General features: G+C 40.7%; 1 protein-coding gene across 1 annotated transcript in view; it reads right to left on the reverse strand.

The window, feature by feature from the left end:
- Positions 1 to 639: 639 nt before the first annotated feature.
- The window catches only part of LOC128698896 (zinc finger protein-like 1 homolog), a 134714-nt gene continuing 122286 nt past the window's right edge, over positions 640 to 13067 (reverse strand). The window contains exon 6 of the mRNA XM_070087083.1: positions 640 to 6786. Within this exon, the coding sequence (XP_069943184.1) occupies positions 6594 to 6786 (193 nt within the window). The 3' untranslated portion in view covers positions 640 to 6593. The remainder of the gene's footprint in view (positions 6787 to 13067) is intronic.

Genomic DNA, 13067 nt, shown 5'->3' on the forward strand with positions numbered 1-13067 from the left:
GTGCTGAGGAAAGTTTGGAGGGCTTCTGTGCAGGCATTTGAATGGACTAACCTAAGCATATTGACCCCACGATCTCTAATGCTTGGATTAAGTTCTTTCTGCATATTTAAAATTTTGGCAGTACGAGGGCATCCTAGGATGATCCTCATGGCTTCGTTTTGAAGTTTTTCCAGCCCTCCAAGCTTTCAGTCAGGCATGAGTTCAAGTAGTGGCGCAGCATAATCAACCAATGATCTAATATAAGCAAGATACATTATTTTCACAATTTTAACATTAGCTCCATACCTGGGATGAAAACCTGGGACAACTCTAAGTGCTCTCAGCCTTTCTTTGTATTGGCGACAAAGTCTCGTTACAACAGGTCCAAGTAGTGGAACCTCAAATCCTAGATACTTGTATCTGCTTACATATTCTAGAAGAGATCCATCATGCAACTGGATCTGATGAACTGTGGCTCTCTGTCAAGGACGACGCCTGTTGAGTATCTTTGTTTTATCAGTAGAGATTATCAACCCCAGGTCCTGACACGAGGCTAGTACATGATTAAGAATGTTTTGGGTGCTGGAGAATCCGGTGGTGTGAATCATTATATCATCAGCAAAATTAATCATATAATGATGGGGCTGGCTAGACATAGCATTAATTAGTTAGTTAGTTTAATACATTTATTATGCACCCTATACCCATCCTGTAGGTGGTAGTCAAAAGATTACATTAATACATAATGAGTCCAAGGACTGGACCCCAAAGTTATGATTTGTGAACTAGTTACAAAGGTAATGAACTCCAGGTAGATCTGGTCACAATCATGGCAAGTTACAAAGGTAATGAATCATCCTCACTCCTATACATGGCTACAGTCATGAACAAATTACAAAGTAATGAGCTACTGACACGTCTATACCCGGTATCTTATTTTTCATTAATAAGATATGTTGACAGGTCACATAGGTTATTATACTGTCTATCTCTGCATTCCTCAATAAGTGGACAATTAAGCACATAGTGTTCAAGACAGTGACCATATGCCTGATCACATAACTTACATTTAGTTTGATCATCATGTGTGTCTCTCCCAAACTGCCAGAAGTACTTGTAACCAAGCCTAAGCCTGGCCACTACAACTTCAGTCAGTCTGTTCACATTTCAAGTTACTCCATAAACATACTTATCTATTTTCATGTTATCATAGTGGGTTATAGATCTACTCAGGCTTCTAACTGCATTCCTATAACAATCATTTTCATTATTTACTTCTCTCCTAATATTATTCATAATGCTAGACACAGATATACCAAAGTTATATTCTACATTCTCCTTCTGGGTACTCTTCTTGGCTAACATATCAACTTTATCATGAAGGAGTAATCCAATGTGTGATGGGATCCATAGTAATTGCACATTAATTCCTTTGTCCCGGATTTTTGAGTATCTGTACCTGGCTTCTCCAATGAGCATGTTGTTGGAGTCATTATATGAGCTAAGAGCATTCAGTGATGACATAGAATCAGTAATGATGATAGAGTCAAGCTCAGTGTCATAAGTTAGCTTTAGCGCCATTAGGATTGCAAACAGTTCACTTTGCAATGTAAACACCCAGTTGTTAATTCTTATGCCTAGTTCAACAAGTTTATTATCGTTATTAACTAGGGAGGTGGCAACAAGAGCAGATGCAGCCCTGCCAGAAGACTCCTGTTTAGATCCATCAGTGTATATACCCGGTCACAATCGTAATGAGTTATAAATACAAATATTAAGTGGGTCATACACCAACACGAGCGCGCGCGCGCACACACACATGAGGGCGCACGCACAGACACATGCACACGAGCGTACAAACATATACATACACACAAGCACACACACACATGACCAGGAGCCAGGGGCTAGGACTCGACCCCTGCAACCACAAATAAGTGAGTACACAAGCGCGTGCGCGCACACACACACACACACACGGCCTGACGACACTGGAGGCCAGGAGGGTCAGGGGGAGACATGATAACGACATATAAAATACTGCGCGGAATAGACGAGGTGGACAAAGACGGGATGTTCCAGAGATGGGACACAGACACAAGAGGTCACAATTGGAAGTTGAAGACTCAGATGAATCAAAGGGATATTAGGAAGTATTTCTTCAGTCATAGAGTAATCAGGCCATGGAATAGCCTAGAAAGTGATGTGGTGGAGGCAGGAACCATACATAGTTTTAAGGCGAGGTATGATAGAGCTCATGGGGCAGGGAGAGAGAGGACCTAGTAGCAATCAGCGAAGAGGCGGGGCCAGGAGCTGTGACTCGACCCCTGCAACCACAAATAGGTGAGTACACACACACACACACACACACACACACACACACACACACACACACACACACACACACACACACACACACACACATACATACATACATACATATCATTAAGTAAAGCATTAGTTGGAATACTGAATAGGGTGGGACTGAGCACACCTCCCTGTGGGGTTCCTAATTCAAAATCTTTAGTTACACTTCTGTGTCCCTAGAACAACACATATGACTTTCTATTGGACAGGTAGCCTTTAATCCAGTGGAGAAGCCGTCCTCCAACATCCATTCTGGCAGGTTCACTAATGATTACATTTCAGCTGGCTACATCAAAATCAGATTTAAGGTCAAGGAAGGTAGTGTATGAGCTGTCAGTGTGTAGAGTGAGAAAGGTGGTTATGCAATGATGTACACTCCTTCGACAGTTAAAAATAGGAGAGGAGAGTTATTAAATGGAGAGTTAGAGGTATCGGGAATATGGAGGGAATATTTTGAGCAATTGTTAAATGATGATGAAGATAGGGAAGCTGTGATTTTGTGTATAGGGCAAGGAGGAATAACATCTTGTAGGAGTGAGGAAGAGCCAGTTGTGAGTGTGGGGGAAGTTCGTGAGGCAGTGGGTAGAATGAAAGGGGTTAAGGCAGCTGGGATTGATGGGATAAAGATAGAAATGTTAAAAGCAGGTGGGGATATAGTTTTGGAGTGGTTGGTGCTATTATTTAATAAATGTATGGAAGAGGGTAAGGTACCTAGGGATTGGCAGAGAGCATGCATAGTTCCTTTGTATAAAGGCAAAGGGGATAAGAGAGAGTGCAAAAATTATAGGGGAATAAGTCTGTTGAGTATACCTGGCAAAGTGTATGGTAGAGTTATTATTGAAAGAATTAAGAGTAAGACGGAGAGTAGGATAGCAGATGAACAAGGAGGCTTTAGGAAAGGTAGGGGGTGTGTAGACCAAGTGTTTACAGTGAAACTTACAGGTGAGCAGTATTTAGATAAGGATGAAGAGGTTTTTGTGGCATTTATGGATTTGGAAAAGGCATATGACAGGGTGGATAGGGGGGCAATATGGCAGATGTTGCAGGTGTATAGTATAGGAGGTAGGTTACTGAAAGCAGTGACGAGTTTTTACGAGGATAGTGAGGCTCAGGTTCGAGTATGTAGGAGGGAGGGAGATTATTTCCCAGTAAAAGAAGACCTTAGACAAGGATGTGTGATGTCACCATGGTTGTTCAATATATTTATAGATGGGGTTGTAAGAGAAGTAAATACGAGGGTCTTGGCAAGAGGTGTGGAGTTAAAAGATAAAGAATCAAACACAAAGTGGGAGTTGTCACAGTTGCTCTTTGCTGATGACACTGTGCTCTTGGGAGATTCTGAAGAGAAGTTGCAGAGGTTGGTGGATGAATTTGGTAGTGTATGTAAAAGAAGAAAATTAAAAGTGAATATAGGAAAGAGTAAGGTTATGAGGATAACAAAAAGATTAGGTGACGAAAGACTGGATAACAGATTGGAGGGAGAGAGTATGGAGGAGGTGAATGTATTCAGATATTTAGGAGTGGGCGTGTCAGCAGATGGGTCTATGAAAGATGAGGTGAATCATAGAATTGATGAGGGGGAAAAAGGTGAGTGGTGCACTTAGGAGTCTGTGGAGACGAAGAACTTTGTCTGTGGAAGCAAAGAGGGGAATGTATGACAGTATAGTTGTACCAACACTCTTGTATGGGTGTGAAGCATGGGTGATGAATGTTGCAACAAGGAGAAGGCTGGAGGCAGTGGAGATGTCATGTCTGAGGGCAATGTGTGGTGTGTATATAATGCAGAGAATTCATAGTTTGGAAATTAGGAGAAGGTGTGGGATTACCAAACTATTACCCAGAGGGTTTAGGAGGGGTTGTTGAGGTGGTTCAGACATGTAGAGAGAATGGAACAAAACAGAATGACTTCGAGTGTATAAATCTGTAGTGGAGGGAAGGCGGGATAAGGGTCGGCCTAGGAAAGGTTGGAGGGAGGGGGTAAAGTGGGTTTTGTGTGCGAGGGATTTGGACTTCCAGCAAGCGCGCGTGAGCATATTTGATAAGAGTGAATGGAGACAAATGGCTTTTAATACTTGATGTGCTGTTGGGGTGTGAGCAAAGTAACATTTATGAAGGGAGTCAGGGAAACCGGCAGGCCGGACTTGAGTCCTAGAGATGGGAAGTACAGTGTCTGCACTCTGAAGGAGGGGTGTTAATGTTGTAGTTTTATAACTGTAGTATAAAGCACCCCTCTGGCAACACAGTGATGGAGTGAATGATAATGAATGTTCAAATTCAAATTCATTTATTTCTTTGCAAGTAGTACATTTCAGGCCACCCTGTCTTGGTGGGAATCAGCCGATGCGTTAATAATATAAAAAAATAATTTTTTTCTCAGTTGTTTGTTAGGCTATTTTATTGAAACTTGAGCAATTTATGATGGAAAGATGTTTCTTAATGTACGCCAAAAATGAAAGAAATCAGACTATAAACAAATTATGTCACCGTCCAATACGTGTCCAACTGGCCAGTCTAATATGCAGTCATGAATGGGTTGACAGGCCCCAGTGGCTAAAGCTCTTGCTTCACACATGGAAGGCCCAGGTTCAAATCCTTACGGGGTGGAAACATTTCGACGCATTTCCTTACACCTGTTGTCCTGTTCACCTAGCAGCAAATAGGAACCTGGGTGTTAGTCAACTGGTGTGGGTCGCATCCTGAGGGACAAGATTTAGGACCCCAATGGAAATAAGACAGACAGTCCTTGATGATGCACTGACTTTCTTGGGTTATCCTGGGTGGCTAACCCTCTGGGGTTAAAAATCCAAATAAAATCTTATTTTATCTTATCTTACAATTACTACAATAATGTAGTAGTCTGCATAACAGTAAATCTTCTGTTTTTTTCTGAATAAAAATTCAAATTGGAAAGCAAGAGTAATATAAGTGGTGCCTGGAGACGGTGACTACTGAAAATGTTATTTTAGTGCCAGGAATGTCTGCACTGTTTATTCTGGACCCTATTTTGAAATTAGCATCTTTTGAAACTTGTGTGAAATTGGCCAAATTGCCAATTTCTGACCACTTTATTGGGTAGTTGAAATAGGTGAATGGGCAGTTTCTTGTACTCAGTCAACAGGTTAGAAGGAATACTAGCAGAATAGTTATGAGTGTGGTAGGCTGGAACAATGGAATGGGCCAAAATTAGGGCATAAATTGGGTGAAATCGCCAATTCGTAAGTATCACCGTTGGGTTAAGTGTATTCTAACATAATCACTCTGTAATCTGGCAAAGTCACTAATCTGGCACCCTACAGGTCCCGATGATGGCGGAGTAGTGAGAGCCGACCTGTACATACAGCAATCAGTGACAGACAATACTGTATATAGCCAGAATTTTCTTCCGAGTCACATGCAAGTAAACACTGTAAAATATCCTTATAGAACTGTTACAGGTCAAATTAAATAGCAATATTTACAAAAAAGTGACATATGCCATCAACAGCTTAGTAGTCTCAAGAACAAAACAAGTTAATAGGCAAAAAGGATGATTAGAAAGCTTTCGGAATAACCTGGAGGCATATAGAATAAAAAGTAAACATAATACTGTATTTGAAAATATATAGCTAAGTTTGGATAAACTTGTGATTTTTTTTTTTTTTATTAATCCAATTGTTATTGATAGGCACCTACCAAGGCTCCCTGTTCATACAATATTTTGCATATTCGCAGGAAGACCGGATCATCCCAACTCATTTATCATATTCACAAAAGAGCGCTAAATCCATTTGGAATCCAAACTTAAGATTTGTAGTTTTCATCAGTTTTTAATTCAGATAATAAATATACCTTTTTTCTAACTTATGTAGATTTACCTAATGAGCTTATACTGAAAACCATCTTGATCTTACCCCAAAGTGTGCCAGATCTGAGGATTTGTAATTGCATTTACAATATTCATTAGTATTCAAAGAATATGAGGAGTTTCTATATAAAATTATCATTCAGTCCATTTGGGCAAATAAAGTGCAATATTTTATAATTAGCTCACAGTTTATTATAACAAGTTATGTACTTCATTAGGTTGATAGTACAGTATCAAACTTTGCTGCCAGTTAGAAAAACTTGTTGCTGAAAATGGAAGCTAGACCTACTATGATACTCAAGTAACTTTAGTAACTCACCAGTCACTCTCCTTGAATTTAACAATTAAATTCCCTTTATATCACAAAGCTATGGGCTATCGCACACATTCTTATATACTGCTCTTACTCTCCCTCAACTCGAATGTTGGGGTTACTTAATGGGTCAAGCAGAGGATCACTGTCTGAGGCGCCATGTCCCAAGTATGAAAGAACAACTAGCAAAGTAGCACATGCTAGCAATACTAAAACTATAATCATACGTCGTCGTCCCCCTGTAAAACTCTGGTGATGACGTGATGGTGGACGACTCATAGTTCTGAAAAAATAATGATTAAAGATGAGTCTTCCATATTTATACACCTACCATCTGACTTACGACCTGCTCGACTTACGACCACTCGACTTACGACCACTCGACTTACGACCGTGTTTTTTATGCCAAATTTCTGGGAAATAAACAACTATTTGTGTTGTACAAAGTGTTTATCCTAAACCTTGGTTTAGAAAGACACGCAAGCAAACACTATGACATATTTATTAGAAAACGTTTCGGTCCTGGGACCTTGATCACTTCTAGAAGTGATCAAGGTCCCAGGACCGAAACGTTTTTTTAATAAATACGTCATAGTGTTTGCTTACGTGTCTTTCTAAACCAACTTGTCGGTATTTATTACCAAGGTTTATACCATCCTAAACCTTACAGTATAAAATACAGTACTAACAGCATAAAAAGTAAAGTAAAACGTGAAATACCAAAATAAAACAATAAAATAAAGTCATTACAAAAATGTTTTGCTGATATTCAGTAGTAATGTTCGACTTACGACCATTTCGACTTACGACCGATTTCTCGGAACCGAACTTGGTCATAAGTCGGATGGTAGGTGTATACCCATACTATCACAGGCAAGAGTACCCGAAAAATGAAGATGAATTTTTTTAATCTAAATGAGTCAAATGGATACTAAAGATCTTCAGTGTAAAGGTAGTAAAAGAGAAGAAAAAACAAGTAGTGGAAGCAGATGCCATACATGCATTTATAAACAGGTATACTAATAGAACCAATCCAATTAAGAAACAACTGCACCAGGGACCATGAGCTGAAGTTCGACCCTTACAAGCACAACTAGGCAGGTAAACATGCATCTGCACATACCACAGACCAACATATACACAACTTTCAAGCAGTACAAAAATATGTAGCCAATAGTGAATTAGTTTTTATTTATTTTTTTTAATCAGGAAGCACCAAACTTATAAGAATTGTATAGTACCCTGGGTGTGGGAGTCATTCAAGTCAATCCAAGAAACAAAAAGATAAATTCTGTTCCTTGGATCAGAATCAATCCTTATATTATGAGTGTTGTTCTACCTCCCTGAGTAAAAATTCTTATGGTTTACCACAAAGAATGAACAGAGTGCTGTACTGAAAATTGGTTGACTGACTCTCAGTAATTAACAAAATGGTAGCTTCTAGGAGAGATGAAATAACAACAGACACAAGTCATAGAAGGAACTGCTGCTTCCAGAAGTGGGTGAGAGGTTCTCAGACACTAGGAGCTTGAGAGTGACAGCAGCTGAGCTCAGGTTTGTCCTGACACTGGGAGCTTATAGAGTTCTAAGCTTTCATGTCAGTTTTCCCAGTCCAAACCACTTTATAATTATTATTACAGCCTCTCCTCACTTAGAGATGTACTCATTTACTGACGACTCACTTACAATGGACTCTCTGACCAGTATGCATACCTAAATAATGTATATTAGAGGTGATTTCCTCTATTCTCTTTATTACAATATACAGTACACTAATTTTTTATTTATTATTATCACACTGGCCGATTCCCACCAAGGCAGGGTGGCCCGAAAAAGAAAAACTTTCACCATCATTCACTCCATCACTGTCTTGCCAGAAGGGTGCTTTACACTACAGTTTTTAAACTGCAACATTAACACCCCTCCTTCAGAGTGCAGGCACTGTACTTCCCATCTCCAGGACTCAAGTCCGGCCTGCCGGTTTCCCTGAACCCCTTCATAAATGTTACTTTGCTCACACTCCAACAGCACGTCAAGTATTAAAAACCATTTGTCTCCATTCACTCCTATCAAACACGCTCATGCATACCTGCTGGAAGTCCAAGCCCCTCGCACACAAAACCTCCTTTACCCCCTCTCTCCAACCTTTCCTAGGCCGACCCCTACCCCGCCTTCCTTCCACTACAGACTGATACACTCTTGAAGTCATTCTGTTTCGCTCCATTCTCTCTACATGTCCGAACCACCTCAACAACCCTTCCTCAGCCCTCTGGACAACAGTTTTGGTAATCCCGCACCTCCTCCTAACTTCCAAACTACGAATTCTCTGCATTATATTCACACCACACATTGCCCTCAGACATGACATCTCCACTGCCTCCAGCCTTCTCCTCGCTGCAACATTCATCACCCATGCTTCACACCCATATAAGAGCGTTGGTAAAACTATACTCTCATACATTCCCCTCTTTGCCTCCAAGGACAAAGTTCTTTGTCTCCACAGACTCCTAAGTGCACCACTCACTCTTTTTCCCTCATCAATTCTATGATTCACCTCATCTTTCATAGATCCATCTGCTGACACGTCCACTCCCAAATATCTGAATACATTCACCTCCTCCATACTCTCTCCCTCCAATCTGATATTCAATCTTTCATCACCTAATCTTTTTGTTATCCTCATAACCTTACTCTTTCCTGTATTCACCTTTAATTTTCTTCTTTTGCACACCCTACCAAATTCATCCACCAATCTCTGCAACTTCTCTTCAGAATCTCCCAAGAGCACAGTGTCATCAGCAAAGAGCAGTTGTGACAACTCCCACTTTGTGTGTGATTCTTTATCTTTTAACTCCACGCCTCTTGTCAAGACCCTCGCATTTACTTCTCTTACAACCCCATCTATAAATATATTAAACAACCACGGTGACATCACACATCCTTGTCTAAGGCCTACTTTTACTGAGAAATAATTTCCCTCTTTCCTACATACTCCAACTTGAGCCTCACTATCCTCGTAAAAACTCTTCACTGCTTTCAGTAACCTACCTCCTACACCATACACTTGCAACATCTGCCACATTGCCCCCCTATCCACCCTGTCATACGCCTTTTCCAAATCCATAAATGCCACAAAGACCTCTTTAGCCTTATCTAAATACTGTTCACTTATATGTTTCACTGTAAACACCTGATCCACACACCCCCTACCTTTCCTAAAGCCTCCTTGTTCATCTGCTATCCTATTCTCCGTCTTACTCTTAATTCTTTCAATAATAACTCTACCATACACTTTACCAGGTATACTCAGCAGACTTATCCCCCTATAATTTTTGCACTCTCTTTTATCCCCTTTGCCTTTATACAAAGGAACTATGCATGCTCTCTGTCAATCCCTAGGTACCTTACCGTCTTCCATACATTTATTAAATAATTGCACCAACCACTCCAAAACTATATCACCACCTGCTTTTAACATTTCTATCTTTATCCCATCAATCCCGGCTGCCTTACCCCCTTTCATTTTACCTACTGCCTCACGAACTTCCCCCACACTCACAACTGGCTCTTCCTCACTCCTACAAGATGTTATTCCTCCTTGCCCTATACACGAAATCACAGCTTCCCTATCTTCATCAACATTTAACAATTCCTCAAAATATTCCCTCCATCTTCCCAATACCTCTAACTCTCCATTTAATAACTATTATTTATTTTTTTTTTTTTATTATCACACCGGCCGATTCCCACCAAGGCAGGGTGGCCCGAAAAAGAAAAACTTTCACCATCATTCACTCCATCACTGTCTTGCCAGAAGGGTGCTTTACACTACAGTTTTTAAACTGCAACATTAACACCCCTCCTTCAGAGTGCAGGCACTGTACTTCCCATCTCCAGGACTCAAGTCCGGCCTGCCGGTTTCCCTGAATCCCTTCATAAATGTTACTTTGCTCACACTCCAACAGCACGTCAAGTATTAAAAACCATTTGTCTCCATTCACTCCTATCAAACACGCTCACGCATGCCTGCTGGAAGTCCAAGCCCCTCGCACACAAAACCTCCTTTACCCCCTCCCTCCAACCCTTCCTAGGCCGACCCCTACCCCGCCTTCCTTCCACTACAGACTGATACACTCTTGAAGTCATTCTGTTTCGCTCCATTCTCTCTACATGTCCGAACCACCTCAACAACCCTTCCTCAGCCCTCTGGACAACAGTTTTGGTAATCCCGCACCTCCTCCTAACTTCCAAACTACGAATTCTCTGCATTATATTCACACCACACATTGCCCTCAGACATGACATCTCCACTGCCTCCAGCCTTCTCCTCGCTGCAACATTCATCACCCACGCTTCACACCCATATAAGAGCGTTGGTAAAACTATACTCTCATACATTCCCCTCTTTGCCTCCAAGGACAAAGTTCTTTGTCTCCACAGACTCCTAAGTGCACCACTCACTCTTTTTCCCTCATCAATTCTATGATTCACCTCATCTTTCATAGACCCATCTGCTGACACGTCCACTCCCAAATATCTGAATACGTTCACCTCCTCCATACTCTCTCCCTCCAATCTGATATTCAATCTTTCATCACCTGATCTTTTTGTTATCCTCATAACCTTACTCTTTCCTGTATTCACCTTTAATTTTCTTCTTTTGCACACCCTACCAAATTCATCCACCAATCTCTGCAACTTCTCTTCAGAATCTCCCAAGAGCACAGTGTCATCAGCAAAGAGCAGCTGTGACAACTCCCACTTTGTGTGTGATTCTTTATCTTTTAACTCCACGCCTCTTGCCAAGACCCTCGCATTTACTTCTCTTACAACCCCATCTATAAATATATTAAACAACCACGGTGACATCACACATCCTTGTCTAAGGCCTACTTTTACTGGGAAAAAATTTCCCTCTTTCCTACATACTCTAACTTGAGCCTCACTATCCTCGTAAAAACTCTTCACTGCTTTCAGTAACCTACCTCCTACACCATACACTTGCAACATCTGCCACATTGCCCCCCTATCCACCCTGTCATACGCCTTTTCCAAATCCATAAATGCCACAAAGACCTCTTTAGCCTTATCTAAATACTGTTCACTTATATGTTTCACTGTAAACACCTGGTCCACACACCCCCTACCTTTCCTAAAGCCTCCTTGTTCATCTGCTATCCTATTCTCCGTCTTACTCTTAATTCTTTCAATTATAACTCTACCATACACTTTACCAGGTACACTCAACAGACTTATCCCCCTATAATTTTTGCACTCTCTTTTATCCCCTTTGCCTTTATACAAAGGAACTATGCATGCTCTCTGCCAATCCCTAGGTACCTTACCTTCTTCCATACATTTATTAAATAATTGCACCAACCACTCCAAAACTATATCCCCACCTGCTTTTAACATTTCTATCTTTATCCCATCAATCCCGGCTGCCTTACCCCCTTTCATTTTACCTACTGCCTCACGAACTTCCCCCACACTCACAACTGGCTCTTCCTCACTCCTACAAGATGTTATTCCTCCTTGCCCTATACACGAAATCACAGCTTCCCTATCTTCATCAACATTTAACAATTCCTCAAAATATTCCTTCCATCTTCCCAATACCTCTAACTCTCCATTTAATAACTCTCCTCTCCTATTTTTAACTGACAAATCCATTTGTTCTCTAGGCTTTCTTAACTTGTTAATCTCACTCCAAAACTTTTTCTTATTTTCAACAAAATTTGTTGATAACATCTCACCCACTCTCTCATTTGCTCTCTTTTTACATTGCTTCACCACTCTCTTAACTTCTCTCTTTTTCTCCATATACTCTTCCCTCCTTGCATCACTTCTACTTTGTAAAAACTTCTCATATGCTAACTTTTTCTCCCTTACTACTCTCTTTACATCATCATTCCACCAATCGCTCCTCTTCCCTCCTGCACCCACTTTCCTGTAACCACAAACTTCTGCTGAACACTCTAACACTACATTTTTAAACCTACCCCATACCTCTTCGACCCCATTGCCTATGCTCTCATTAGCCCATCTATCCTCCAATAGCTGTTTATATCTTACCCTAACTGCCTCCTCTTTTAGTTTATAAACCTTCACCTCTCTCTTCCCTGATGCTTCTATTCTCCTTGTATCCCATCTACCTTTTACTCTCAGTGTAGCTACAACTAGAAAGTGATCTGATATATCTGTGGCCCCTCTATAAACATGTACATCCTGAAGTCTACTCAACAGTCTTTTATCTACCAATACATAATCCAACAAACTACTGTCATTTCGCCCTACATCATATCGTGTATACTTATTTATCCTCTTTTTCTTAAAATATGTATTACCTATAACTAAACCCCTTTCTATACAAAGTTCAATCAAAGGGCTCCCATTATCATTTACACCTGGCACCCCAAACTTACCTACCACACCCTCTCTAAAAGTTTCTCCTACTTTAGCATTCAAGTCCCCTACCACAATTACTCTCTCACTTGGTTCAAAGGCTCCTATACATTCACTTAACATCTCCCAAAATCTCTCTCTCTCCTCTGCATTCCTCTC

This window comes from Cherax quadricarinatus, chromosome 20 (assembly GCF_038502225.1).
Source record: "Cherax quadricarinatus isolate ZL_2023a chromosome 20, ASM3850222v1, whole genome shotgun sequence".
Classification (NCBI taxonomy): domain Eukaryota; kingdom Metazoa; phylum Arthropoda; class Malacostraca; order Decapoda; family Parastacidae; genus Cherax; species Cherax quadricarinatus.